The 27969-nt window shown below is 41.0% G+C and overlaps 2 protein-coding genes across 3 annotated transcripts; one reads left to right on the plus strand and one right to left on the minus strand.

Moving 5' to 3' along the window:
• Window positions 1-102: 102 nt before the first annotated feature.
• On the plus strand, window positions 103-7159 carry c26h19orf67 (chromosome 26 C19orf67 homolog). 2 transcript variants are annotated; one of them, XM_053615876.1, is made up of 8 exons: window positions 103-782; window positions 886-1063; window positions 1537-1681; window positions 2156-2256; window positions 5342-5602; window positions 5985-6143; window positions 6528-6711; window positions 6945-7159. In XM_053615876.1, exons 1-7 carry the CDS (start codon window positions 701-703, stop codon window positions 6670-6672), a joined length of 1071 nt encoding a protein of 356 aa, XP_053471851.1. In that variant the 5' UTR covers window positions 103-700; the 3' UTR covers window positions 6673-6711; window positions 6945-7159. The 2 variants fall into 2 exon arrangements, with proteins under 2 accessions (XP_053471851.1, XP_053471850.1); XM_053615875.1 differs by having other exon boundaries at window positions 6528-7159.
• Window positions 7143-27282, minus strand: prr36a (proline rich 36a). The gene is made up of 6 exons (XM_053616183.1): window positions 27194-27282; window positions 17107-17833; window positions 16942-17026; window positions 15481-15644; window positions 11993-15364; window positions 7143-10018 (listed from the first exon to the last, which is right to left on the minus strand). The coding sequence occupies exons 2-6, from the start codon at window positions 17732-17734 to the stop codon at window positions 8979-8981; spliced, it is 5289 nt and encodes a 1762-aa protein (XP_053472158.1). The 5' UTR covers window positions 17735-17833; window positions 27194-27282; the 3' UTR covers window positions 7143-8978.
• Window positions 27283-27969: the final 687 nt, after the last annotated feature.

A 27969-nucleotide genomic window follows, 5' to 3' on the forward strand; every position in this document is an offset into this window, starting at 1 on the left:
CTATCAAGGGCTCCCAAAATGCTGTATAAACATATGGTTAAGAAAGGTTTCGCTAATTAATGATGTATTTCTAAAAATCCATACTCTAAAATGCCATCAGAATGCTTAATTTATGAATGTATCAAGGCCAGAAAGTCCAGGGCCACTTTTTGGTCCCTGGCCATCCCTGATTATTGTTATTAATGCTAAATATCGTATGCTGAATATTTAAATAACGATGTTAAAACACTGAAATTAGGGCCCCTTTCCTATATTTTGCCAAATCACTAAATCTGCTCCTGGCCATGGAAACAGTCCTCTACCAAGAGTAACGATCAGTAACCAAGCATAAACTTGGGTGTGGAAATTGTTTCGAAAGAGTGTTCATCTTAAATTTCTGTGTCGGAAACTTGTGTTTACCATAATTCTGTTGTCACTTGAAGGTAGCATAAACTTTAAAGCCACATAGATCACGTGATCACCGACTGTCAGTGAGGAGCTTTATTCTGTGACGCAGCTAACACTGTACTTTATCAGTTTACTATTTCCGCTTTAAACACTTACATTGTGCAAGTACATTAACGGACAGATTAACATTCACTCCTGAACTTTTATTTTTTTTACTTGAACCTATCCAAGTACTTATATTTTCTATTTCTCATCTTTCGATGTCGTGTATGTGTTAGCTAACCGGCTAACATATTAGCGTTGTCAGTTAGAAATGGAGTTCGCGCGTGACGAGAAGGTAGAGACGTTGTCATTTACTGAGGATTATAATACTAAGGAAATAAAAAAAGAACCCGGTAAGACCGAGAGAAATGAAAGCTCTTTCACTTATTGACTACTACATACTCGAATTATATTTAATTAAATGTCATTTAACCAGCTTTTCGTGTTTCACTATAGACGACAGTGCGGTGGCGCCATCTGTCGGCGGAGAAACGAACTGCACGGAGGCGCAGCTTGTTTCTGATCCGTTTTCCTTTGATCTAAAATTAATGGATAATAAATTATACCCCATACAAGAACAACTCCAATTTCTTCTCCGCGAGGCCGACGAGTTACAGAACCTCATCGTCTACAGGTGCAGTCAGAGAAAACGTTCATCACAGGGCACCACACACATATATTCACACACACTTATTCACACCTAAAAGCAATATTGTATAGCCATTTTGACCTACCCGCATGTTGGGAGGCAGGAGGAAACTGGAGGATACAGAGGAAACCCACATGCACTTGAGGGAGAACATGCAAAACTCCATACAAACCGTAACCCAAGATCAGGCTCAAACCAGACACCCTGGAGCTGTTTACACCTGCCTTATAGATGCAGTGAAAAGAGGATATATATTTTTAAAGTGCTACTCTAGGGTTCTTAGGATAGCCACATGTTTTTTTAATATTTATCCCAGCGGGACAAACCAGGGATCTCTTAGGAGTTCTAAATGTAACCTTTTTTAAAAGAGTGTACAATATTCTATTGTAAAACAAACTAATTTGTAAACTAGTTTACAAAGCACACTATAAAGCAACTCTTTTGGATGGTCTTTGTAGCGAAGACCGTGCCCAGAATGAGAGCTCCGCTCTTCTGGTGCCAAAATTCCTGAGGATGTGTCAGCCATATTTCAACTACTTGGAGTCTACCGCCCGCAACACTTCACCTGGCCGAACTCCACTGCCCCAGTACATACGCACCCGGGTAAGATCACCTCAGACAGAAAGAATGTACTTACAATAACTGTTTTTGATCTAAAGTGAAGAACTGATAACTACGGTCAGCTCCTGAATTATGGACATGGTTATGGAAAAAAATGTCTGTAGTGAATTAGCTTGGTGAAAATAAGAGAGACGTCTTATTCTAAGAAGAAAAAAAAACCTGTATCCAAACCACATATCTCAGTTATTAGCTTTCTCTATTTAAGTACTTTGCCAGCATAATCTTCTTGTAAATTGCGTGATGAGGCTGGAGAATGCAGAGCAAGGACATTAAGACGTTATTTATAGCCCTACTAAGGGAGCCGACTACACATATTAAGGAGTCCATAGTGATGGCAGAGGTCCATGATTTCTCGTTTCACACTGAATTCGGTTGCTGTAAAGTATAGCAGTGTTGGGTATTTCCAGATGAGACTTTCACACACATTCACTGTCTCTTGCTTGTCATTAAGTGCAGCTGTTGGAGTTCTGTGAGCAACTGTGCAGTCGGCTGGAGGAGTTGATAATAACATATGCTTCATACGGTTACCTTACTCTGACCGAAACCGACCCGACGTGGTAAGATACCTTTACCTTATTTTTAGTTGTTAGTATAAGATGTGATTATATTGACAATGTTGAAGCTTGTTAAAAAAATAATCAGCTTACAATGCTGTGAAAAAAGTATTTGCCCCTGACTTCTTCTCTTTTTGTGTATATCTCATACTAAATTGTTTCAGATATTAAAACAAAATCTAAGATAAAACAAAGGCAACCTGATTAAACACAAAATACAGTTTTTAAATGATAATGTTATTTACTGAAGCAAAACAGTTATCCAATACCAACTGGACCTGTGTGAAAATGTATTTGCCCCCATAGTTACTAATTCCCCAAATCTATGAAACTGCATTCATAATGGCGTTCAGCCGGACTAGATGCAACCAGGCCTGATTACTGCAAACCCTGTTCCATCAAATCAACACTTACGTAGAACTTTTTCAACAGCATGAAATTGTTAAAAGGTCTTACCCAGTAACACACTATGACAAAATTTCAAGAAATTCCAGAAATGATGAGGAAGAAGGTGATTGAAATACATCAGTCTGGGAAGGGTTACAAAGCTATTTCAAAGGCTCTGGGAGTCCAAAGAACCACAGTGAGAGACATTATCTCCAAATGGAAAAACTCTGCACAGTAGTGAAACTTCCCAGAAGTGGCCAACCTTCCAAAATTCCTCCAAAAGCACAGCAACGACTGATCCAGGAAGTCACAAAAGACCCAAGGACAACATCAAAGGACCTACAGGCCTCTCTTGCATCAATAAAGGCCACTGTTCATGACTCCAGTATCAGAAATTCCGGTTTTCAGTCTGTAAATTGAAACTCAAGCTCAACTGGATTATGGAGCAAAACAATGATCCAAAGCATAGGAGTAAATCCTAGTACTAGAAGGAAGTAAAAGGCTGATCTCCAGTTATCGGAAGCGTTTGGTTGCAGTTATTGCTGCTAAAGTTGGCACAATCAGATTTTAAGTTTAAAGGGGCAGTTCGCTTTTTACATGGGTGTTAGGTGTTGGATAACTTTTTTTTTGCTTCAATAAAAAAAGAAATAAAAATGTTTACTCAGGCTGCTTTTGTTTTATGTTGTATTTTGGTTGAAGATCTAAAACTGTTTAGCATGAGATCTACACAAAAACAGAAGAAATCAGGATGGGGCAAATACTTTTTCACAGCACAGCATTATTTAATGCTACCTGTAAGATCTTAAGCTCTGTCCTTGTTCTCTGATGTTGATGCTAATGATACACGCTGAAAAATTAGTAGTTTGACTGTATGGTCACTGTTTCCTGTTTGTTTCCTACACTTTTGTGTTGTAGAAATGGGGTCAGAGTATCACCACAGACTGAAGAAGAATGTTTATAATATTCAGACTAAATAGGAAATACAAATAGAAAAAAATAGGATGAATATTCACTTTATTAAGACTTTTTTCTCTGCTGTTTCCCCCAAATATTATGAATATTTATGTTATCTATGTGATCGTTTAAAGGTGCAGTTTGTAATGGTTTCACAGGGGGAAAAACTATGCCTCTTGTTGTTTTTCTCTCCTTTGTTTGAAGCTCTTTCTCACGGTCTCAAATCTGTAAATTCTGGTTTGGTTCATGCGACACTGACCCCTAGTGGACATATTCCCCTTAACTCGGAATTCCTACTAGGGATGGTCTCCTCAACTCTAAGTTCAACTGATGTCAAATCAATATGGCTGCTCACAGAATCAGTAGTAAACACCAAGGGTGTTTCTCAATACTCAGATTGACGCTTCAACGTTTCCTCGCTCCTCCGTCATCCAGCCCGTGACCCGGAAATCAATCGAAGTGGAAGTCAACCATCGTGAAGGCCATATCAGTTCTCTAAGTGCACTGCGAGGAACGAGGAGTGAGGAAACTTCCAGGGGAGCTACAGTAGGAGCGAGGATACACAGGTGTATCCTACGCAGAAGTTTCTTGTCGAAAAACCTGACGCACATATAAATTCCCCTCCTCATTTTCATCTGCCACAGTCTCAAACAAAAAGTCCTTTGATGATTTGATGGAATTTTGTGTGAAATTTAATTAAATAATAATATGCTTACAATGAGTAATGTAATTAATTGATCGTTGCATGTTTGGATTCGCAAAGCTGCACAAAAGATGAGAGAAATTATGTATTGTTCGTTAATTAATTGTGGAATAACCCAGACATTTCACATACTATCAGTGCATTTAGCATTATTAAGAATGCTTTTGTTAACAGAGCTCCAACAACATAACAGCAGATCCCCGAAGCGCAGTGAGGTCATCCAGCCGAGCACAGTCGTTAATTGACGTCCCTTTTTTAAGTGACGCTTGATAGCGCGAGGATATTCCATTCAGCTTGGTTCGATTCCTCTCTCCTCATATCTCATCCTTGCATCCTAAGGAGGTGGAGCTAAGATGCAAGGAAAGGAAACGAGGATGCACAAATAAGAAATGAGAAGCACCCTCGGTATGTTTACACGCAGCCATTTTGTCAATCAGAATGAATTTAATCCGATTGCAGATTCCGAAAGTACTCTTTATATGTACCCTAAACATCGTAATCCGATTCAAACGTTTGTTTACATGTGCATTACATATATTCCTAACAAAATATTTGCACAAGGTGTAAGATGTAAATAAGTAAATAAACATACACATCACTGAACTGCACACAACGTATTTTTTAATCCAATTGAGAAACTTTTTTTTAAAAAGAATTTTTTTCATTCGGATCGAGCTGATCAGTTGAGGATAGACCCATCAACATACAGACAGATTTACTTGTTAAATCTATAACACCGACTTTACCGTTTATGGTGTGGAGCAGGGAAAATATACATCATGGAGGTAAAAATTATGTAATTGCAAGCTCCAACTTCCCACTTCTGAGGTAATTTGAATGCAACATTAACTTGTAAGGAAAAGGGGCAGGACTGAGCAGCTGTCTCAGACATAAGGTGGAACTAATTTCCAAGCCAGAAAAATGTAAACAGAAGTCTGAAAACCACATGGCAATATTAGAAATCAAAGTATCTTTCAGGGAGGGGGGGAGGGGATTTATCCTTAACTTATAGGCTTTCTTTTCTTTTCTCTCTCTCCCTCTCAGTGTGTCTCATTTGTACATTGGCCAGTGTCAGGTGGATAACATCAAGCTGTCAATCTTCCGTTATTGTCAACCCACCCCCTTCCTGGCCTCAACCAGTAAGGGACTGTACAAACGCATGCGCTGGAACGTGGAGCGAAAGATTGGGACCGAGGCGGGAAGAGAAGAGGAAAAGAATGACAACAGGACAGAAGTCAAACAAGAGATGGAAGGAGAACAGGAGGCAAAGGGAGTAGGAGGGACTGAAAGCAACAGTACAGAGTAGTGAGTGTGACTGCAAGAGGATGAAGTTGTCTTACTGCTGTGTTTTCTATTTAATGGCACATTAAATAGTGTTTGGCAGAGGTATACTGTAAACAAATGTTTCAAAACATGCCACAGTATCCTTGCCAAAGCAGACTCCAAAATCCATTAGCTGTTTACAGTGAACAGCTTTTTCACACAATGAATATGAAAAAGTAAAAAAGGCATTGAAACTAATTATCCAGCACTATATTCTTGAATATTCAAAGTAAAAAGTGTTCAAAAGATCACAATTGTGTTCCAGAACATCTGCTGTACAGAAAAACAAGCTCGCTTTGCAATAACATGGCGTAGAATATAAATCAGAAATTGTTCTTCACCAGTGCGTTCTGTCCTGTTGTAGTTACTTCCTCTGCTATGAGGACATCCACTTAGTGGAGGGAGAGGCACTGAGAGAACAGACAGACAGGAGGCCAGGGCAAGAAGCGGTATTGAGGATGTGGTCTGTAGGGAAATGGGTACAGATATATCCAGACCCAGACACTGAAGACATCAATGACTGGTAACAGGCTCTCCACACAAAAAACATCTCTATATAAGGACAACTGGGGAATTCATGACTAATTCTGAAACTCTTCTCATACAGTGGGCTATTTGTGCATATCGAACAATTCTTGGGCTGCGTTCACAAAGCAGCATTGTAATGCTGTTGATAATTAGGGTGATGGATTTTTAAACTCAGTGTTGTCTGCTGTCCAAAATAATCTAATAAAATAGCATGTAATAAAATAAAAATAGATTTTCAACTGACACTGAAATGACCCCGTGCAGCTTGTATAAATTTACACAGTTTATTCAGATTTATGTTGCATTTCCTGTATGAACATATAGTGTAGGGGAAATCTGGCCTCACTGTGATGCTACATATCAAATAAATGTGTCGTAGGGTGTTGTGCGCGATTCCTCAGGGTCAGTACAAGCCACTTGTGTATCTGGGTGAGGAGGAGCCATTGTCCTGCGTTGCCACAGACCGTCTGCTGGGGGTGCTGCTGTCTCAGGCTGGTGAGAGCATGACACACCCCATCACTTAAGGACTGACACAGCAAGAAAAGGATGTCCACCAACCACAAGTGAGAACATCGTCATTCTTACAAGTTCAGTAAGAATCAGTTTTCCTTTCGCTGTAGATCTGTTTGTTGATCTCAACTGTTCATATTTGCCTTACATTTTCTATTGTATGTTTGTCCTAGTTTTTTGAGGCAGTGTTTTATATAATGTTAAACTTTTGGTAACATTTATAAAATTGCTGAAGAGATAACAGATGCCAAGTTAACATCTACCAATCCAGTTTTATTTCTTTCAGCATTGAAACAGAAATAGTAACTTGGATACATTACAAAATAAATGGAGCTGCCATGGTTTGATAACATCTACAAACTGAATACAAAAATACATTCCTTCATTTAAAAATAAATTACAAAAATATACACAATGAAACTAAATTACATTTCCATTTGTTGTGCATAATGTGATCACAGTTCATACAAGTTTTGGATTTAATAAACAATTCTGATCCGTTTGTTCTTTCTTGATCCCTGATTGTTATTTACAGTGAAGTATTAAACATCAACTCCAGTGTGTCTGGAATACACTAATCCTGATAAAAGCTGGCATCAAGACATGAATTTTTCTATTTCACAAAGTGATGACCAGCAACAGTACTACTGGTCTGAATATACCTGGAGACTCAATTCCCTGATTCGGTGTTCAGTGACTAAACTATTAATGGAATCTTTAATATAAATAAAGAAAAAGCTCAAGACAGACAAAATGTAAAAAAGAAGTTTCTACAAATATCTAGACTTCCTGAAAACAAGTATATGGTATTGGATGGACATCTACATACATTTAATCGAGCATGCAGTCTCAACGGCTACAACAATCCATCTGCACCTTTAAGTCTACCCAAATTTAAGAAGTTTTCCCTTTGAACTTTGGGAACAATTATAGTTGACTAGACTAGTCAGACAAAATGTATCCCAATTACATAAGAGGTTGTGCCACGTCTATGCACAGTTAAACAGTGACCACAAATCCTAGAAACACACACAAATGACATTTCACAGGAAAGGGGCAATACAAGATCAAACAGTACAACACCACCAATAGAATTTGACATGCACACTTCACAACATGTATATTACTCTACAAGACGGCAAAATCCATTCACAATCTAAAATGATAGTCCTGGTCTCATACATTAATGAAGCAAAAAAAATTTTAAAATTTTTTAAATATGACTTTGATAGCATTGCCTACAATTAAGAGTTTGGTGCATCACTGCATCTGAACAGTTCAAGGGGGATAGTTTGAAAAGTACAAACAGGTTTTTGTATCAAATTGTGCTCAACCATAACCTAAATTTCCTTCATAAATATTAGTAGCACCATTAACCCCACACCACCTCATGTGAGCTAGTTTTACTGAGCCTTCGTTAAAATTTTATAAGAAATTTCCATTGTACGGAATTGCAGTACAAATACCACCAATTTATCTAGTCTCAGAGTACTCACCTTGTTTCAGTGTTAAGATTTCATTCAGTAGCTCAGTTTCCTGTAAATGACTTTCCCCATTAGCATCAATATACTTTTTTAAAAAAAAAAAAAAAAAAAAAATTTTTGCCCTATGTCATGTCCTATGTATTGCTGATGCCTTTCATTTCTACATATTGTGACCAGTTAACTGGCATGTTGAGACCTCAACCTCAAGACCATTCCTTTACTTAAAATACTGCATCAGTTAAATATTTTAATTAACAGCATTAGAGAAAATGAATCTTGGCTAATCACATTAATGCTTTAGCGCTTATTGCCAACATTTAGTAAATTCTAGGTTGCGTCGATTAGCTTCCATGCTTAATAGTGCCATCTGACTTGCATGCAAGTCATCAAGAACATTGTCTGCAAGAATTGCCTTCTACTGTGCTTTACCCAGATAAATGATGGTGCAGGAAAGACAGGCAGACGCTTGCAATAAACCGATCATGGAAGTAGCTTGCTGACTCAGAGCTGGTGTGATATGGCATGGCTGTCTGGCAGGGGTGGGGAAGTGTACAAAAAGAAGTTGCCATAATAAACTTAATCAGTGCAGCCAATTCCTGGCTATCCAGTAGTATTAGGTGGAGACAGTGGAGGAGGGAGTTACAGCAACTTTGACAGACGCTACCAGTTTTTAACATTAATAACCTTGGGTGTGACAAAATGTATGGTTCTGCAAAGTTTTCAGAAATTGTTGCTTGCAAAGTAAAAACAGAATCCTGTAGATTCTCCTCATTTCTACCCTCGACACCCTACAGCTGCAGTTATCCTTTTTAGTCTGCCTCCCCTCAACAGTAGGCTTAATGATGAGTCTCTAGCTCCACTACTGTCCACTCACCTTGTGGAGAACTACCAGAAATCTCAGCCGAGAAGCTGCTAACAGAAGTCACTGTGGCAGACGGTGGAGTAAGTGTGGACAGGCTGGGCCAAAGGCTAGTCTCCAGTGGGCTCAGTGTCCCAGCAGCTCCACCAGGGAGGAGCAATAACGGGGAGCAGTTGTCCCCATTTAGTAATAATGTCTGGTTAATCAGCTGCTGGACAATGTCTGCTTTCTTGCTCCAGTCAAGCTCCAGAGGAGAAGGCTGCTGGCAAGAGCTGGATCCAGAAAGAGGAGGGCTGTCTAAGGCCACAGAGCGAGTTTGCCCTTCACGGTCCTGAAGGAGATTAGGAAATGGAAGTGTGCTTTGTGGAGAATCTGGGTTATCTGAACTGGAGCCTGCCTCTGGGATGCTACTTCTCTCTTTGGGGGAGCATTCATGTTCTACCTTTACTTTTAGCAATATTTCCCTCTCTTCCACTTTGTCTTCGAAGTCTTCCTCTGAATCACTGATCTCTAAAGCCTCATAGATGGTGCAAAGCCCAGAAGGTGACAGAACTGCAGTTGCATTCTTCTGGTGGCTGTTTTGGTGCTTACTTTGTTTCTGTTGTTCCAGCTCTTGTTGCCACTGCATGACCTGCTGTCTCTGCTTCAGGTCCTGCTGCTGCTGTTGAATTTGCAGGTGGAGCAGATCCCTCCTCTGAACCTCCAACTCAGTCTCATTCTTCTCCCGGTTCTTTTGTTCAAGCTCTCCTGCCACTTGGTTTTTCTCCTCCCTTTCCTCCATTTGTCTCCCAGCCCTACGGCTCTGTTGCTCCCGCCGCTGCTCAATCTCCTCAAGCTGCTGCTGATGTTGTTCTAGCCGACGGAGTTGAGTGTTGCACCCCAGATTTGGCATCCGGGGAGGAAGATCAGTAGGTAGACGGGTCACATGATCCACACGTAGCCCAGAATGGTGCTTGGGTGGCCTTGTTGTGTGGACTGTGGGCACCTTTTCTTGCTGTTGAACACAGAGGTCACTTCCTGTGAACATGGCAAATAGTCCAAGCAGGTGTTAGAAAAGATAAATGGAATAAGATGGTACAGTATCAAGTAGGAGTAAAACATTAAGCAGTAAATGAAAGATGGAAAAAAATAAAGAGTTGGTGGTGGTAGTAGCAGGGCACACAGAAAGTTCATAGACAAAGTATATTCAGTATAAAAACCATTCAGAATAAGAATGAGATTTTGTGCAGTGGTTTTTGTGCAGTGAAAGCGGCCACGCCCTGTATATGCAGTAACCACTGACTATTGTGAAGAGTAAAAAAAAAGTTTGTATTTAAAAAATAAATAAAAAACAACCCACTCTCAAACAAGACAACTGGATGAACACATGCAAGCACCATGCATATTACCAAAAAGGTAGCAATGTGCAAATAGTAAGAAGGAGCACACACATACCACACGCAAGCATGCCTCAAGCAACAACCCTTGTGAACAGCAGGATCAGTGAGCAGATCACTGTGCAAGATAATTCAGTTTAGAGGTACATGTAATTTACCATCTCAAAGTGGACAGACTTAAAGTGATTGCTTCTGCAAGTCAGTGTGAATCCTTCATTAAAGAAGCTCACCTGACAGAACTGAATTCTGGGTGGTGGTCAAAGCATAGCATTTGGTCAGCCTCGAGTGGTGGGTCAGATAAACAGCAGAAGAACCAAGCCATATGGAGATGAAGGCAATTTAAAAAAGGGTCAAAAAAACAAAAAAAAAAAAAAAAAAAAAAAAAAAAAAGGGAAAGGACAACTAAGCACCTTGGTAAAGAATGAGATCCAGAATCCTTGTAGATCTCGTGCTTTCTCCTTCCCTCTGGGCGGTGGGATTCAAGTAGGTGTCAGGGTGGAAAAAAAAGAGGCAGGGAGGGGTACACCAAAATAGACGTGGAAGCAGACTGGAATAGGAGTGCAAAGTCCTAACTCCAGTTTTCAGTAAATTTTGTTTTCAACAACATTAATTTGAGAGATGTATGTTTTTGTGGTCAACGTATGTAAAAAGGTGGCAAGACTGCCATCATAGAACACGACAGGCCACATTCAGAAATGAACAAATCAAATTGCGTATAGATAAGAACATGGTTTTCTAGGTTAGTATTTGCATCCATGTTGGCATTTTTTAAACAGTTAACCATGGTAGTAAGTAAAACTAAAAGGCTTATTGTACGTGTATATTAGGAAGATGTATGCAACAACCATAAAATAAATATGGGGTGGGGAAACTATTCAAGCCATTGTCAGGATTGTGGCTCATCATTAGCTAGTGTACCATGCTTCTGCACAATAAACAATGGTCATCTTCATTCCAGGTAAATGTCCACTTTAATGAATTTCATCAATTAAAAAAAATAAATACTGGAAGAAAAGTTTTGTTAAATGTCTAACCTTTATTTAAAGCTAGGACAGTAAGTACTCAAAAGGAAAAATATTTTCACAACATTAAGGGTAAGGGTTAAGAAAACCCAATAGTGCAAAGGATAAACAAGGCATGTGTGTGGAAGGGGAGACAGGAGTAAGTCAAGAAGACTTTAACTCAATGAGAAGAGTAAACAAAATACAAAAACAATTTAGTGCTTGCATTAAAATGCCATGATAAATACACAAAAATGCTAAGCCCAACCCACAGTTCTTTAGTCTTGAATAATTCATCGGTCTTGTTCTGTGAACTCCACAATTCATGCCAGTCCAAGGCAACACACATTTGTTAAGAGAAACAATTTTTCTAATTGGAATATGGTAGTAGTTATTGCACATACAGGACTTTTAAGCCATATATTGATGGGGTACTATTAATAGTGCTGGGGAGTGGCACTGACATTTTGAATGATCAGCCTCCCCCGCCCCCGCCACTTCTTACAATCTTCCATTTTTTTTTTTTTTTAAGCATTAAGACAAACATGGGAAGACCCTGACAGACAGCAAAGAACACTGAAAGGTGCATTGGCAAAGTGTAGCCTATACATTACCTGTTAAGAAGCTATCAGTCTTTTCGGATATTGTGGAGTAGTAGGGATGCGGTGCGTCACAATCCAAGTCTTGGTGCTCTGAGTAGGAAGAGCTATCCAAACCCGTCTCATTGGAGACCGTGCCTCTTGGTGAGCAAGGCTCTGGCAACTCCTCAGTGCCCTTCCCACAAAGCATGTACTGCTGCTCAGAGTTTAGCTGACTCTCCCCTTGCTGGTCAACATCTGCAGAAGCATTGGCAGGTGCAAGGTTCAGCTCCTTAATAAGTGATGCATCTTTGGACTCTTCTGGAAGCTGCTCTTCATTTTCGAGCGAAAAAATGCCCGGGCTTTTGATGCAGCTCTCTGTAGTAGACAGAGCATTAGAGTTGGAGGTGGTGCACTCAAAACCATAGGAGGCAGCTGAAGTGGCAGACTGAGGAGTGTCACCACCTCCTCCCTCCATCTCAACGCAGGCCTCCTCACATTCCTCCACCAAGGCTGACATGCTATGGACAACTTGTGTGCTGTCAAAGCAATCGTTTCCAGTAGAACCAGGTTCAGTAGGGTCACTGAGCTGCAGGTCCCCTTCGGTGTCACTAGCCTCATCTCCAGGGGCAGAAGAATGTAAGGATGGCTGGTCCGTCAACTGTGATGACTTCTGCACCAACATGTCATCTGCAGGAAGAATCTCAAATTCTTCCTCTTCATGTTCAGATCCTGCATGATCAGATCTACAGATGCCTACATCCTGCATGATGTCTGGCAAAGAAGCAGGAACCAGGCTGACTGTTAATGGCGGTTTTTGATTCTCTAGTCCAGGGCTTATACTGTAGTCTTTTAGCTCCTCACATGTGCTTGAATCACTAAAAGTATGGATGGCTAGTTCTGGGTCAAGCAGAGTGCTAGACTGAGAAATGTGTTGGGAATGGGATGCCAAGCCTTGTTTGAGGCCCATATCCATCTCTGCAGCAGGCTCTGAAGAAGGCTGAGGTGAGCTTGGATCAGGATCCATAACAGATGGAGACTGAGGAGAGGATAAATCTGTTTTGGCACTTCCAATATCCAGACAAGATTGATTAGCAGGTTGATTTGGTAATTGTGAGTATGTACTGGCAGTTGCAAGGTTCAGCTCCTTAATAAGTGATGCGTCTTTGGACTCTTCTGGAAGCTGCTCTTCATTTTCGAGCGAAAAAATGCCCAGGCTTTTGATGCAGCTCTCTGTGGTAAACGGAGCATTAGCGTTAGAGATTGTGCACTCAAAACCATAGGAGGCAGCTGAAGTGGCAGACTGAGGAGTGTCACTCCCACCACCTCCCTCCATCTCAATGCAGGCCTCCTCACATTCCTCCACCAAGGCTGACATGCTATGGACAACTTGTGTGCTGTCAAAGCATTCATTTCCAGTAGAACCAGGTTCAGTAGGGTCACTGAGCTGCAGGTCCCCTTCAGTGTCACTAGCCTCATCTCCAGTGGCAGAAGAATGTAAGGATGGCTGGTCTGTCAACTGTGATGACTTCTGCACCAACATGTCATCTGCAGGCAGAGTCTCCGGTTCATCCTCTTCATGTTCAGATCCTGCATGATCAGATCTACAAATGCGTAGATCCTGCATGATGTCTGGCAAAGAAGCAGGAATCAGGCTCACTGTTAAAGGCGGTTTTTGATTCTCTAGTCCAGGGCTTATACTGTAATCTTTCAACTCCTCAGGTGTGCTTGAATCACTACAAGTATGGATGGCTAGTTCTGGGTCAAGCAGAGTGCTAGACTGAGAAATGTGTTGGGAATGGGATGCCAAGCTTTGTTTGAGGCCCATATCCATCTCTGCAGCAGGCTCTGAAGAAGGCTGAGGTGAGCTTAGATCAGGATCCATAACAGATGGAGACTGAGAAGATGGATCTGTTTTGGCACTTCCAATATCCAGACAGGCTTGAGCAGTAGGTTGGTTAGGCAATTGTGAGTACACTTGCCAAGGGTTGGAAGGACTGGAGACAAGGGGTTCTGGCTGTAGTGACCAGGCATCAGCAAAAGGATTTGCTGCAGAAAGGGCAGTAGGAACAATGGATGAAGGTTGCATACGGTTCAGGTTGTCCAATCTGTAATCTTCTGCAAAGTCATCTTCATCTGCATTTCCATAACTTTCAAGGCCACTCTCCGTAACAGCCTCACTTGCCATCTCCACATCATCATCTTCATCCTCATTGTCATTGCACTGCCTGAATGGGTCTTCTGTCATTTCTGATCCTACTTCCATATAATCAACACGATCTTCATCATCGTCATCATCATCTTCATTGACCGGAATATCAGGAAACTTCTCAAAGTCTGGAGATCCAGCTGATGCAACTTCATCAGCACCCTTCAGGCTAGCCTCACCTAGATCATCCATACTTTCAGTGCCCTCTAAAACACCAGGAGCACTAAGCTCAGAGGCTCCTTGCTGGCTACAGCTTACATCCTCAGAGTCAAATTCTGAGGGCAGGCCTCCTGCTTGCCATACTGAACCAGCCAGACCAGCTGAACCAGGCCTGGACTCTTCAGTAGGCTGTGTACCACTCATGTCAGACACAGACACCTGCTGACTGCCCTCCCTTTCCTCTTCCTCTTCCTGCTTCTCAACAACATCCAAGTCCTTAGGAGGCACTTGGGCAGTAATTGAGACCTCACATAGTGAAGCAGTTACAAGTTCTTGCTCAGTCATTTCTTGTGCCATTGGTATTACAACCGAAACAGTGTCATGAACTTTTTCGGATTCTGGTACAACAGTTGGCAGATTAGACATAAGTACAGGGACATTAGCTACTGACTGCATAGCTAATGACTCAACAGCTATTGTCTCTTCAGTGGAAACAGTGTCTACATTTGTAGTCTCAGAGGCAGGTACTTGCACCCCTTCTCCCTGACTTTCCACAAGTGCACTGGTTTGTTGATCAGGCTGTGCTAGCTCTACTGAAGGAGTTTGTGCTTCTATCACAGATTCTACAGGTGCTATGGCTGCAGTAGTTACAGAGGCAGTTGCTTCCAAAATTGCAGAGGGTTCCACAGGCTCTGATGACTGTTCTGAAGGCTTTCCTTTGATGACTAATGGCAAAACAGAGTGTGTTGGTTTGGCTGTTTGATGCTTCACAGAGACTAGTTTACTACTTATTCCCTGCTTGTGGTTACTGCCTGAAGCAGGGCGTGAGGAAATGTTTCGGGAACTTGAAGGGGCCTTCCTTGTTGGTACTTGTCTAGTTTCATCCGTTTTTGGTTGAGATGTTTTAGCGTCTGTAGATGATCGTTTGGCAGCTGTACCAGGTTTGGGGGGTTCAGGTTTGGAGGACTTTGTAGCTGTAGAGCGTGTGGTGGTAGAGGCCAACGGTTTTCTGGCTGCCGCACTGATGGTGGTTTTAATATCTAGGATGCAGAAGATACCATTTGAATGGTTATCACCAAAAGCAATGTGTAGTCTTCAATAAGCATCCTAGAGTGAAAAGAACAAGCCCATTAATGTTTTACCATATTTCAGCTACCTTTTTTAGCTGCTACAGTAGTGGAGACCTTAGAAGGCTGTGATGAGTCAGCAGCCGAAGGAGCGGAGACATTTTTTCTTAAGGCTGTAGATTTACTAGCAGTGGTTGTTGGTCTAATTGGCACTGAGGAAGTGGTAGGACAAGAAGCAGCTGCTACAGTAGGCCTAGAGCAAAAAAAAAAAAAATAAAGCAGATCATTTTTATCAATTATATTAACATTGAAAAAAGGAAGTTTAAAAAGCTCATTGTCTGGGATAATGAAAATTCTCTGTACAAATGGTATTAGATGTCAATAGCTTTAAGTCTTCCCCCCGATAGCAATAAAAAAAAAAAAAAAAGGGGAAAAAAAAAAAAAAAAAAAAAAAAAAAAAAAAATTCATCACTACAGTTAGACCTTAAAGCAGTACTCTTATTTCCCCCCCCCCCACCCAAATCATGGGCACTGTCATACTTTAGCTGCAACTAAGACAAAAATGGGCACCAAGTGCACTCTTATGTTCACGGTGCATAACATGTTTAAATGCCTAAGCCACACATGCTTGGACTTTTCTCCCCCACAAATTATTCTGCCACAGTGGCCAATTGTTCTGCAAGGAGGACAAAGGACCTGGGCCTTCCCATTAGATTACATCAATCTAAAGGCACAGAGATGACGGACCGTTTCATCAAAGAAAAGACATGGACAGGATAATGGGTGAACATACGGGGGGGGGGAAGGGGGGGGGGGAATAAAATTAATCTGGGGGTATTACAGGCATTGAAGAAAGGGAATGAATGAAACTGCTATACATCAACCAATTACTGCAACATTTGAAAGATATATAATGTCAACAAAACTCAATTAATGCAAACTCTAATGGAAAGCAATCAACGTCTTCTGATCTGCAGAAACGGACTGAAAAGCAGAATGTTCCCATCCCCTCTTATCTCCAACCCTGTCGGTCAGCATTACTACTAATCTTACCATTTAAACTTGCATGTTATGACATGGGCTGGAAACCGTCTTCAAACCATGAATTGTGTACACTTAAGTTGGTTGTGCTGGATTTTTGATCCAAGAAAGCATTGCATTAGGGATGAAGCAAGCAGTTTCTACAGTAATAATTCACTTACGTAAAACACAAATTGTGACAATATGACTACAGAAATAAATGAGGAGTCGTGTAAAGGAAACAAGGGATTTTTTTGAGTGTACATTCAACACTCATCCACCCCCCACCACCACAAATCAGGCATCATTATGCAGGGATATTAAATATTCACCGTGACTGACCACTTCACTGGATGTAGTCATGCCAACATTGCGAGCCAATGCAAAATGCTCAACAATTCTCTATGTGCAAAGCTATGGCTACCAGTTTACATGGATACATTTGCTCATTCAGTAGCAGCCAAAGTGACTTTTAAAATCAAGGATTAAAATTTGTATTCCAACTAACACTACATCCCTATTGGGATTACCTGGTTGTCTTGGGAATAGGTGCAGCTTTGGAGGCAGCTGAAACATTGGCTTTGGCAGCAGGTGCAGTAGTAGGCCTTGATGCTGCTGAAGAGATGGATAGATTGGTTGAGAAAACGGTTAGAAATAAGACAGAATTGGTGCAGAGTCATTCTGTTGAGCGGTACCTGGGGTCTTAGGTTTGACTGCCGTATTGCTGCCTCCTGTTACTGGTTTTTTGCTCAACGTTGACAAGGCTGCTGCTGCTGCCGTTTTTCTTGTCCCACTACTTGTAGAGGCCGTTGAGCCGACAGATCCAACAGCTTTTCGTTCAGCTGCCTTCACCTGTGTCCTTGGAGCTACAGTTGTAGCAATAGGCACTTTCTTGACTTGAGGTGAGCCTCCAACAGGGGCACTTTTCTTCATCTCTGAGGACATACTCACCAGTTTCTTGCTTGCACCATTTGAGGCCTTCTTCAGAACACCATTGGCCACTTGGTTTTGAGCAATGGCAGGACGAGATGCAGTGCCTGTTGTGGTTGTTGCTTTAGTACCTGCAGTTCCAGGCTTGGTCTTTACTGGGGCTTTAGTCTTGTCCTTAGGTTTTGAAAACTTCCCATTAACCTCTTTTTCAGGAGGAGGCAGTGTTGAGTTCGCTCCTTCTTGCTCACCTTCATTGTCCGGCTTCTCAGGCTGTGGAGATGATGGACTCAAGTCTTGTTGGACCTGCTCCTCATTTCCAGCTGCTTCAGGAACAGACTCCACCACATCATCTGCTGGCTCAGCCGGAGTTGTAGCAACCCCATCAGGTTTCATCTCAACCGCTGCCTGGCAAGTCTTTGTATGCCCCAGTTGTCAGTCTGGATTCAGGGCTGTATACGCTTAACCCAGGATCAGCTGTTGGATTTGACTTTACTTTAAAAATAAGAAAAAGAATGTCATTCTAAACACTGAAGTTCAAGAAAAAAAAAAAAAAATTATTCATTACTATAACAGACAAAAATGGAAAATAATGAATTAATATGAAGTATGAATATATGAATTAATAAATATACAACAAATCCAGGACAAATAAGCTATGGAAGAGATGTGGTATTTACTAAATCTCAATAAGATTCTGGTAAATGGGTTTTAAAACAAGTTCTCTTAAAAATGTTCTGCTTTCACTTTGGATCCATTTTCGCATATTTAGAATTCCATGGAATACTACAAATAACCTAAAGAATGCACAATTTTGTATGTGAGGGGGTTTGAATCAGGGCTGCACAATTATTCAAATGTTGATCTCGATTACGATTTTGACTGCCCACGATTACATGAACATGATTGACCGCGACACTGCGTTTAAAGTTCGTCCTCCGCTAATAGAAAACACTGCTGCATATCAAACCAAGCGGTTCCTAAACTTACAGCCAGTCACCATAGAGTGGCACATTAAACATCACACCAAACAGGAAAAGTCTTCGCAGATTAACTGGTTCAGGTATGCTGTGCACAATTCCCCCCAAATCTTATCTTTTCTTTTCATATCATATCATTATTTTTTATTTATTTTTATTTATTTTAATTTATTTATTTATTTATTTATTTATTTATTTATTTATTTTAAAAAAATATATTTAAAAAAAAAGGGCTGGGGGAGATGAAGATTCATCCACAGAGTAAATCCGTATTATGGAAAACGTTTTTAAATCAAGTTTATAAAAGCTGTCGGAAGCTTGTTCATGGTGACGATGTCGAGCAACCGTGCTGTACTTCGTTTATAGCGTATGGTTAGCTGTTTATTTCTGCCGATTGTATTTAGGCTTCAAACGTAATAAAAGTTGTGTTCATTAGTGAAAGTTATCTTTAACAAAACGTGTTCGTATTGTAAACTTTTGTTGACCACAGAGCTTGAGTTTTTGTCGAGGGAACCAGTGTAATGCTAACTTCTGGGTTCCGGCACAAAAATGAAGTCATCCCTGCACAACTCTATTGGGTGATCTGGCTGCGTCTCTCCTCTCGTAAAACACCGTTATTGCCTTTTCTGCATACGCCCGAGTTGTTTTCATTTGGTTGCATATTGTTCTATTGGATTGTATATTTTCATTTGGTTGATGGCATTTTTATTTTTTTTTTTACTTATAAATAAAATTGTACACAAAATATAGCATATGTTGCTTATACAAGGTGATTCACTTTAAGGATCAGTCTAACTTGAGGCAAAGATTTGTACATTAGCAGGAATGTAGCACAACACTGAGGTGAAAGTAGTGGTCTATTTATTTAAATGTGAAAGTGCAATAAAAATATGTCCCTTTTAAAGAGTCGTGAGCTCAATATTGATCAGAATGATAGTGATCATCATTTTGACCATAATCATGCAGCCCTAGTTTGAATTTAGTAATAAGTGAAGTTCTACATTTTAAAATCAAGCTATACATTTTAGGAATGCTGCCTCATGTTAGTCACCAAGAGGACTCCATTAGGCTCTAGAGAACTAAGACATAGCATTCTACCAAACCTAATCAAAAAATCAAAATAAGATTGTGCAGCCATTACACTCAACTACTTTATTCCTTAATTTGTTCCGATTCCCTTCTACAGATCTTGCCATAGCATTAAAACTGAGCCTGTAAAACCGTGTGCTGTTCTGAGCTCAACCGAAATCAGAGAATCCAAGTTAATCAGAGGATAGAAACCCTGCAAAGAAAATCACAGCAATGAACCCACTGACCCCTCTCTACTCTTCTTTAGCAGCACTGCCCTTTAAGCCATGGCTTTTCTTTCTCTAGGACCTCAGTCCTCTTTTCCTCCTCCCCCAATCACCCTTATACAAGATCTGTTCCCTGAAAGCAGATGGCCTGGGCAACAGAGCTATTGTGTAGGTTCAAAAACTGGCTTGACCAGCAAGCAAGCGAGTGAATAAAATGAGTGGGTGTGTACTGGGGAAGGTGGGGGATGTAATACAAGAAAGACGGAAGCAGTGAAATTCAATTTGTACTCTATTACTGGAGAGAAGTAACAGACAAAAGGATAAAGTTAAACACATGAACGAGTGCTGTAGAAGTATGAAGAGTGAAATCATTGTTGCATATAGTACTGGTGCAGCCATCTGTATAGTTAGTTTGCAAGGCATGGAGGACACAGTGACCTGGTTTAAAAAAAGGTTTCATTTAGAGAAATCACAACCAAAAAAAGCCTATGCTGTATCCGAAGTCACATACTGTGACAGTACGTACTGAATTTGATGTAGTACCTACTGCACAGCCGTTGAAACAGTACGTACTAATCAGCATGTGTGTAGTATGAAAACAATCCCAGACATACATCCACTACCTTGGCATTGTCATGTGACCTTCATCATCATAATCAAATCTTAAAGGGACCACCAGATTAAAGCAACCACACTACCGGCAAAATGCAGGTCAGAAAAGTTAACTGAATTAGTCACTTAATGTGAGCAGTGTTAACTGGGTAAATTCGTTGCCATTAGCTTGGCCAGTTAAAGCATTATGGAGATCACAAAGGTGGTTTCAAAAGTACACTGTTTCGGACGCAGCCGTGCTCCCTTGTTTGCAGTCAAACGGTTGAGCAATGCCGTGTGTGTACGTGTCCTGTCGCAAAATGCAGTGAAAACACGATGTTAGTGTGATTAAAAGGTGTGTACATGTCTGTAATGCACGTCTAAAACAGGGAGTACTCCACATATCAATTCCATTTGTGTTTACTTCGAATATGTCTTTAGCCAGATTAAGGTAATCAATAATCGCTGTTTACACGGTAGTTTCTTAATCAGAGTATCATCTTAAGCGGGTTAATATCGGATTATTGTTGTCCATGTAAACGTACTGACTGTTGCAGTTATCCAAACTGGCTTGGTAGTTACAGCATTTCTACCTTTCTGATTTTGTTCAGTGTTTTAGTACATCAATTTAAATTTTTAAAGAAGGAGAACACATTTAAACATTTGTGAAATGCTCTTAAGATGGTCATGGTAAAGACTGGAGAAAAGATCACATGAACAATACATCCTGAACAACAGGTTTCGTTGGTAACATTACCACATTTGCCATCCAACACGCAAACAGCCCACTCCTTGCTCTCATTCAAATAGAAAAACAGGGCATCAGCTTTCAGAAGCCATAGGCTGTAAAGTAATCGTATTTTAAACCATTCCTTCCTAAGTATGACACCATTCCTCCATACATATAAATAGCTCTATACTCACTCCTCTGAGAAGGGCTCTCTTAGCTGGAAGACAGCAGGCTGTTTTTCATTCATAATCCCACCCCTCTATCCCAGTCTGTACTTAAAGACAGGAGGATAAGGTCTGCTGTGTGTGACTGGAGAAATAAGTAGTCTTGGACTTAAGCAGGACAGACTGTCAGACCAATTTAATCTTTAATGCTAAGCACCTCTTAAAAACATGACTTGATTGTGTTGGGGATCGGCCAGAGTAGACATCCCTCGTTTATCCCTGTTCTGTCTGTTTCACAGACGAGATAAACCCAAACTACTGTCTAGACCAAGAAAAACAAACATGCCCCACCCCTTCATCATTCTATGCTGGCTAGTGTTCTGCCTCGTTCCGTTTATTACAGCATAGCCATTAAATATGGTCCACTTAATGAGCATGCAGGAAGTGTGGAACAGAGAATGGAGTGCTTTCAGAAAGCTCACCATTCATGTGATGGCAGGCTTTTATTGAAATAGTAAAGTACCTAGTAAGGCTCTGAACAGAGGACATGCTTGAACTGCAGGACATACGGGTCTATTAAAAGGTGTGATGAAGGGTGGGGTTATGGTAGCTGGACAACCACATGCATATTTGAGTGGTCAGAAGTCATGAGAGGCTTTTGGCATGTTGCTATAAAGTTAAAAATCCTCACAAAACTACAATTGAACAGCTTGACCAAACTGAGCTAGTGTGAGTGTGTACTGTGTTCCTGTGCAGCTGCAAGCTGGCCACATCCTGCATTCTTGACACAAGAGCCAGGATGATTACCAAAACCATCTTTCCCCATGTCTTTCATTTTCAGTGAAATAAAGGAAGACTTGTATTTATACAAAAAAAAAATGCCAGTTGAAGGCCAGAGATCCTGCAAAACTTGACAGTTTCAAAAGCTTTTTTTAAAAACCAAAAAGCATGATTTCGAGCAGCATAACTAACACACACCGAACAGTTACAGGACAAACAGGCGATGAAAGGGTCATCTGAGAGAAGAGAAATTTAAAAAAAAAAAAAAAAAAAAAAAAAAGATGCAGAGCTCACACCATCAAACCTTAAAAGGCTAAACTCTCACTATGCCATCAGTGCACACAGAGCTCCTACTGAAATATTTCTCCTCATCCTCCTCTCTCTCCCCCAACGTACTACTCAGTACAGCAATGTCCCGACTACCAGCAAGAGCACTGGCAATTTGCCAGTTTGCAAGACCTCTCACTGGGGCCCTGAAATGCATCAGCATGCCAAGTAGGACGAGGCCACTGCACGGTGATTTGAGACTCTTGTGTGGCCTTTCAGTGACACTAAACATCGACTCTGTTGCTGTTTGCAATTGGTAACTGGTGTTGGTTTTCTTCCTAGTGTGATGGTAATAGGATACAAGGGTTCAAAATGTCAGAGGAAGGAGTTATTTTAAGTGAGAATCATGAAGGATTGCACATATACTAATGAAACACTGAACTAAAATTGGGTAGAAAGTAACATGTTGAAAATATTGAACAGTCAAAAGGTCACCTGTCTCAGTATCACATCCTTCATTAGGATGTATTTCTAAACACATGGGTTAAAATAGAGCACAAACCACCATATTTCCGTTCAGAGTCAGCATTTTTCTCTCAGCTGCTGAAATTTTCCATCAAACTTTTTCCAGTGCTTAATGCGCTCACAGCGCTTGTAGCCCCACCAGCCATTTTCTCATAATTGTGACCTCATACTTATTAGTTCAACCTATAAAACCGGTTTAAACCATAGAAAAAGTCTTTCCATCAGCAGGAAGACCGCACCCTCAATACACCCACCCCCCATTACCAAACCATAACCACAGAAAGGTGGTTCAGTGCATGTTTATTCCCAACCTTGCATTTGGTGCAGTTATTGGTTAAATGCATGATGAGAAAATGAGGTCTGAGAGAGCACCCTGAGAGGGTTAACTGCTCATGACGGCACAGAAACAGGAAAGCCCTGAGGTAGCAGACAGTATCTCTCTCATCCAGCTAGATTAGTATTGGCCATGCATGAGTGTCTAGCGTCCGAATGTGGTAAAATGACACTGCAGTGCTCAGTATTGTGTGTGTGCACATAGTCAGGGTTCAACAAGAACGTGCCAAACTAGTAGGGGGGTTGGGAAGGCAAAGGACAAGCATTTGGTAAGCTAGCACAACAGAAAGACAAGGTCAGGTGGTAGACACACCCCTTTTGCCACACACGGAGAACACACGCAAACTACATTTTTACATGGAGATCATTTACACTGGCAGCGAGAGTTGAACAGGGAGAGTGGTGCAGATGGTGAACGGTGGCGTGATGGGTTGAGTCACTTGGCATGATGTAATGTGGATTCAACAGACAGAAGAGATTATAGTAATGGATAGGAGTCCTGCTTTAAATAGATTAAAATGAGACCAGTTGCTTATACAAACAAAGCACTATATTTGGAGCAGGATGCGAGTCAGTAAGTTGCTAAGCCTCTGTTGACAAATAATGAACTTATTTCAAAGCTCTGCAATGGTCACAGCACAATATACATTACTGGATTGGAAACAGTCCAGTACCAACATTAAACTCTTGATCCATTTGCAAAGTCACTGGGATTGACAGAATTGCACTCAACTTCTTAGTAAGTGCTTAGCCCCAAGCTCTAGCCCTCAGAGAAGATCCATACAAACTACACAATAAAGTATCGGTGCAAACATTTCAACATTGATGCAGTATCCCCTTTTCCCATGACACATTCTTCACAATAATGATGGGAACAATCCGGGTTGGGCAGGTTGCTCCAGAACCAATAAAAATTTTTTAATTTGCAGACAACTGCTGAAACAATGCTATGCCACTGAGCCATCACTCCCAAGTTTCAACCAAACAAGAATGATCCCATAACAGCTTGAAGCTGCTGTAAACCAATATTTTCCCTGTCATAATTACAGAGCTACCCTGTTTTCCCATGGGTCATTCAGCCAAAACAAAAACCACAGTCACAAAAATATTACATTTGCTTGACCAGAACACAAACACCACAGAGTAACATGGGATGTGAAACAAAGAATGGAGAAAATTTTATGAAATCATCAGTGCTGAAGACCACCATCAAAGCCAAAGGACTAGATGTACAAACAGATGCAGGAATCTGAACTTGCCCTACTCCTGAGAATCACACTCCGAAGGAAGTCTGACCCAGAAACAGCACTGTTTACTTATAGCCCACCTAGTGACAATGTTGGAAACAATGTCGAGTTAAGCCAAAGGTCTTTACTAAAACAGGTGTCTAAAATAACCGGACACAGCTGAGCTGTTACACCAAGTGACAAGACTAAGGCTTGGCACATGCTGAGCAGGAGTGGACACCATAAATCACAAGACAGACAGGAAGCTGCCACCACAGAAGGCCGGGCTTCACAAATCTCAGGGGTGTTTTGTAAACAAACATGTACAAGAACAGTCTATTTTCATAGAAAGAGGCAGATTGACATGGCAGATGACAAAATACAGACCTGTTCCTGCAGCCCATCCTCCCACCCTGCACATCTTAGCATTTTAACTGCTCCAACACACCTGATTCAACTACTCCGCTAATCAACAACCCTTCCTGAGTTGAAGTGGGTGTGTTAGAGAAGAGAAAACATGTGCAGGACCTGGGGGTTCTCCAGGACCATTGTCAACAAATGTGAGTTTTAATTCATTAGAACAAGGGGTGTCCAATCTTATCCAGAAAGGGCCAGTGAGGGTGCAGGTTTTCATTCCAACCAAGCAGGAGCCACACCTGATTCCACCTGTTTAATCAGTTGGGCTTGGTTTTCAGTAGATTCAGGTGTGGCTTCTGCTTGGTTGGAATGAAACCTGCATCCACACCGGCCCTTTCCGGATAAGGCTGGACACCCCTGCATCAGAAAAATCTCAATGTTATTGGAAACCAGCACGCACAAGTGAAAAGGACCAATCTGATTGCAGCCTACATCATTTGGAAGGTTGGACCAGAAAGGTGTACAAAAGGCACAAGATGCTCCATATGACATGGGTGAAGCATCTGAAGCTGAGACCAGGACAGTACTGCCTTCACCAACTACTTAGAATGGTTTGATCTAGCTATTAACAACTTCTAGAAAATTCTAGCTACTTCATTAACGCCATAACCGGTGTTTCACGAAGGCGCACAAAGGACAGTTGTTTAACCCTATTGGATAGAGTCATCTTAAATTATAAACACATTTCACTGTACGAGTAAATAGTGAAAAAACCCGTTTACAAGAAACTCATAATGGAAGACTGAAGGCTGCCTTGGACCTTTTTACATTCAAAGTATTTGAGGAATGCCTTCATGAACGCGTCAGGGAAACTTATTTATAAATCAAGCTCCAAATCTGTAAAACGAATCCTTTCATAGATGGGACATGGGCTGGGCCAATATGACAATCATACCAACATATTTTAGAACAAAAAAAGGGTACTACTGGCATGATTGTTAAGAAACTTGTTTATCATGATAAACCGTGTAGAAATGTCTTCAGATATCATATGCAATTTCCTTAATATTGCACACCCATAGATGGGACTAATTTCCAGAAGGTTTGATCGACAACTTCCATTAGACATTAATTACAACCTAGCTTCATGTAAATAGGCTTTCTGTTCTTTTCTCATGTTGAGATTCTTGTCTGCGTCAATCACATACACTACAGATGTGGTGTATAAGGATCAGGCTGACAGCCAGTTGCGTATTCCTTTAAATTACCCAGCTAACTTCATGGAAAGAGATGCAGGGCAAAACTTTGAACCAAAGTAGGAGAGTCAAAACCTAAACAACAATAATGGACATACACCATCACACAGGCAGCCTAGGGCAGTTGTCACTTCTAAATGGCCCAGTTGTTATTAAGATGGCATGCAAATGAGTCCAGGAAGGATAAACCAGACCAGGAGCCCTGCAGCTGCCTTTTGGCAACAGGGTTAAAAAGTTCTCCTCCATTCCCTGAGTGCAAACCTCACACCTCCATTCAGAGTAAACAGAAGGTCATGAACTCAATCCTCTACAGACACACTGTGTGGATTTTTTGGGATGTAAACAGGGTGTTTGGGATTTAGTAGTCGAAACCTATTTTATCTGCAGACCTGAAGGAAACTCTGATGGGAACTCTTAAATCAGGGAAGCAAACGTGTGTCTGGTGAACACCTCCTTGTGTGACCACCAGCTTTTGATTGGATGTTTACAAAATCAATTAATCAGCCTCGATTACACTGTATCGATTTGATGTGCCAGTTAGTAAATGTGTCGGGATCAGATGACATTTTATCCGGATGTAGTGTGTTCTTTAAGCTTTGTCAGTTTGATCTACTGACAAAGGCCATTTAAAAATGGAGACAGCTGACCCAATCACCCATGCTCACACAGTACCAATACACTCACGGGTTAATTCTCCACGCCTACAACCTCTTATAGGGAATAATACCGGAATATCGCGTGCGGCCAAGATGACCTTAGTATTAATTAAACAGAAAAAAAATTAAACAGCACATTTTATACCATTAATAGTGAACGACGACAGGAACATTTAAAAAAAGCTGTTATTTAAGGTCAGCGTTTCAGTAATGGAGGCTGTTGCGGATGGGAATAGGGAAATGAAAGACGTCTGGCCACAAAATATTTCGCTTCCAAGACTACCATTAGGTTATTTGCCCACGATTTTCTAGCGCGCGACGTGACTAGAACGTCCGCGCTCAGCCTTCACGAGGTTATTAACACAAACAAAATGAGAATTCGATAGGAGACGAATGCACAACGTGAAGCCAGGCGCTCTTAAATCAGTGCACGCGCAAAAATAAGGATAATAGACTACAGGACACGTAAGCAGTCCCGTTTAGGCATCTCTAATTATGATGCGCGAGCCAAATAAGAATTTAAAAAAAAAAAAAAAATGACATGACATATTTAAAACGCACATATTTTCTCCCCACCTTCGAATTAATTCGTTCCCACTCCGTGCGGCTGAGAAACACAACGCACAGTGTGCATACATAACAAACGTGATGTTTAAAAGGTTTTGCTGGGTTTTTATTTTATTTTTTGGACTCACCGTAGGCCGCCTTCTCCTCCTCACACGTCAAAGGAGCGCACGCGGAAAGCGCGAAATTTCTAAACGTGTTACCCTGTGCAGCGCGCGCTCGACACTGCCGTTAGCTCAGAGGCGAGAGAGAGAGCTATATATATATAATATATATATATATATATATATATATATATATATATAGACACACAGGTTACACTGGAGCAAACAAAGGATTTAAAGGCCAAACATTGTCAACCCCGTATTGTTTCGAGCCTAAACACACGTACAATCCAGGATTAGTCTAGAAACCCCTGATTTACCCCGGTATCCCCATTTATAATCTAGAGCCCCTCCCTGGCTCGCGTTTGGTTATGCAAATTAGCCGCGCCGGACAGCCACGCCCACCTTCCCATCCACGCACGCGCCCCATATTCCTGAGTCTGGTTAATGTTTACCTCAGGGTGCTAATACGTGGCTAACGTCTAAGCACTTGTTATGAAATTCGTCGTGTTTCTTTTCCCCCTGACAGCTCTGTGCTAATTTCGAAAGTAAAACGTGCCCCTTTACTGATATTTCATACAAACTAGAGCTGTTTAAATAGTGAGTACAGAGCGGTCTTTTGTTATCTAAGCTTGCAGCTGCCAATATTGAAGAGGGACAGATAGAATGAATGCAAGGTTTAACATGAACTTTTGTTCAAAGTTAGAAAGGAAGAAAAGGATGGGCCAGGGAATGAAATAAGCATTCAGGGAACAATACCTCCCTCTAAACAAACAATCCATGACAGAGTCTACAAAACTCAA

This window comes from Ictalurus furcatus, chromosome 26 (assembly GCF_023375685.1).
Source record: "Ictalurus furcatus strain D&B chromosome 26, Billie_1.0, whole genome shotgun sequence".
Classification (NCBI taxonomy): domain Eukaryota; kingdom Metazoa; phylum Chordata; class Actinopteri; order Siluriformes; family Ictaluridae; genus Ictalurus; species Ictalurus furcatus.

Coding starts and splice junctions, on each gene's coding strand:
- prr36a (XM_053616183.1), bottom strand. CDS start 17,734: ATGAAACCTGATGGGGTTGCTACAACTCCGGCTGAGCCAGCAGATGAT. Junction 15,365..15,480: donor TACTGTAGCAGCTAAAAAAG/GTAGCTGAAATA, acceptor TCTGCATCCTAG/ATATTAAAACCACCATCAGT. Junction 10,019..11,992: donor GACTGATAGCTTCTTAACAG/GTAATGTATAGG, acceptor CCATGTTCACAG/GAAGTGACCTCTGTGTTCAA.
- c26h19orf67 (XM_053615875.1), top strand. CDS start 701: ATGGAGTTCGCGCGTGACGAGAAGGTAGAGACGTTGTCATTTACTGAG. Junction 783..885: donor GGAAATAAAAAAAGAACCCG/GTAAGACCGAGA, acceptor GTTTCACTATAG/ACGACAGTGCGGTGGCGCCA. Junction 2,257..5,341: donor ACCGAAACCGACCCGACGTG/GTAAGATACCTT, acceptor TCTCCCTCTCAG/TGTGTCTCATTTGTACATTG.